This window comes from Propithecus coquereli, unplaced genomic scaffold, assembly GCF_000956105.1.
Source record: "Propithecus coquereli isolate 6110/MARCELLA unplaced genomic scaffold, Pcoq_1.0 Scaffold84, whole genome shotgun sequence".
NCBI classification, from domain to species: domain Eukaryota; kingdom Metazoa; phylum Chordata; class Mammalia; order Primates; family Indriidae; genus Propithecus; species Propithecus coquereli.
The window spans coordinates 1,330,957-1,332,206 of record NW_012154618.1 but is presented as its reverse complement, the minus strand read 5'-3'; the positions used below and the strand labels follow the sequence as shown (position 1 = coordinate 1,332,206).

The following is a 1,250-nucleotide window of genomic DNA, read 5'->3' as shown; positions in this document are numbered from 1 at the left end:
ACACTTGGGTTGTTTCCACATCTTTGCAATTGTGAATTGTGCTGCTATAAACATTCGGGTGCAGGTGTCTTTCTTATACAATATCATTTGGTCTTTTGGGTAGATACCCAGTAATGGGGTTGCTGGATCGAATGGTACTTCTACTTGTATCTCTTTAAGATATCTCCATATTGCTTTCCACAGAGGTTGCACTAGTTTAAATAGATATTTATAAAGATGTGAATTAAAAAGTGTAACATTTTTTAATCCTGGTATGTTCTGTGTCCCATTTGTATTATAGCTGCTACTGATGACAGATGTTACAGATATGCAGATTGTGCCAGCTGTACTGCCAATACAAATGGGTGTCAATGGTGTGATGACAAGAAATGCATTTCGGCAAACAGTAACTGCAGTATGGTTAGTATTTATGGGTAAATGGTGATGTAGTTAGCATTGCTGCTTTATATCATTAGCTTACCGTTTAACAGCACTTTATAAAATAGCACTTTACACGTTAAGACATTTGGAAAATATGTAGGGAATCATTCACTTCTTGCTAAGTTTTAACGTGAGACTGTAGCTTTTGCTCAAATTTGTCAGTTTATATTCAATTTTGAATCCAGTAACTTTTACTTCTTTTCATGAATGAGACTGGAAAAATTTTTCCAGAACTGATTTTAAAAAAGACTATAGGTATAAACATTGTCTTCTGTGCTGAAAGCAATAGGATTATATGGCTAGGTATTGGAATAATTTCCACTGGATTCCAGTCAGACATGCATTAATGGTAGTATGGTCTAGTGTTTTGTTTACGTACTTTGTATGTAAGTTTAACCTGGGGTTAGTAGTGGTTTCCATTTTAACTGTCTTTAGTGATTCTAAATTGGAAACAGTTTTGTCCCACAGAGGACATTTGGCAATGTGTGGAGATATTTTTGTCTGTCACAGCTATGGAGCTGCTGCTGGCATCTAGTTAGTAGAGGCCACAGATAGTGCTAAATATTGTACAATGCATGGAATAGCCTTCCTATGACAAATAATTATCTGGTTCAAAATGTCATTAGTACTGAAGTTCTACTTTAGATGAAGAAGGACTATTGAAAAAATTGTTAAATTAATATGGTAGATGGTAAATTTATGGTAGATGAAAATGAATTAAGAGCATCAAATATTAAGATTTTAAATGAGTAGCACCAAGACATCCCATGTTTTTTAGATGTCAACATATTTAACATTAAGTTACCTTCCCCGTTTAAGTTAATATAATT

The 1,250-nt window shown here is 34.0% G+C and overlaps 1 protein-coding gene across 1 annotated transcript in view; it reads left to right on the top strand.

The window, feature by feature from the left end:
* The window catches only part of ATRNL1 (attractin-like 1), a 739,312-nt gene that overhangs the window by 167,257 nt on the left and 570,805 nt on the right, over nt 1-1,250 (top strand). The window contains exon 13 of the mRNA XM_012663875.1: nt 281-399. Coding sequence (XP_012519329.1) covers nt 281-399 — 119 coding nt within the window. The remainder of the gene's footprint in view (nt 1-280; nt 400-1,250) is intronic.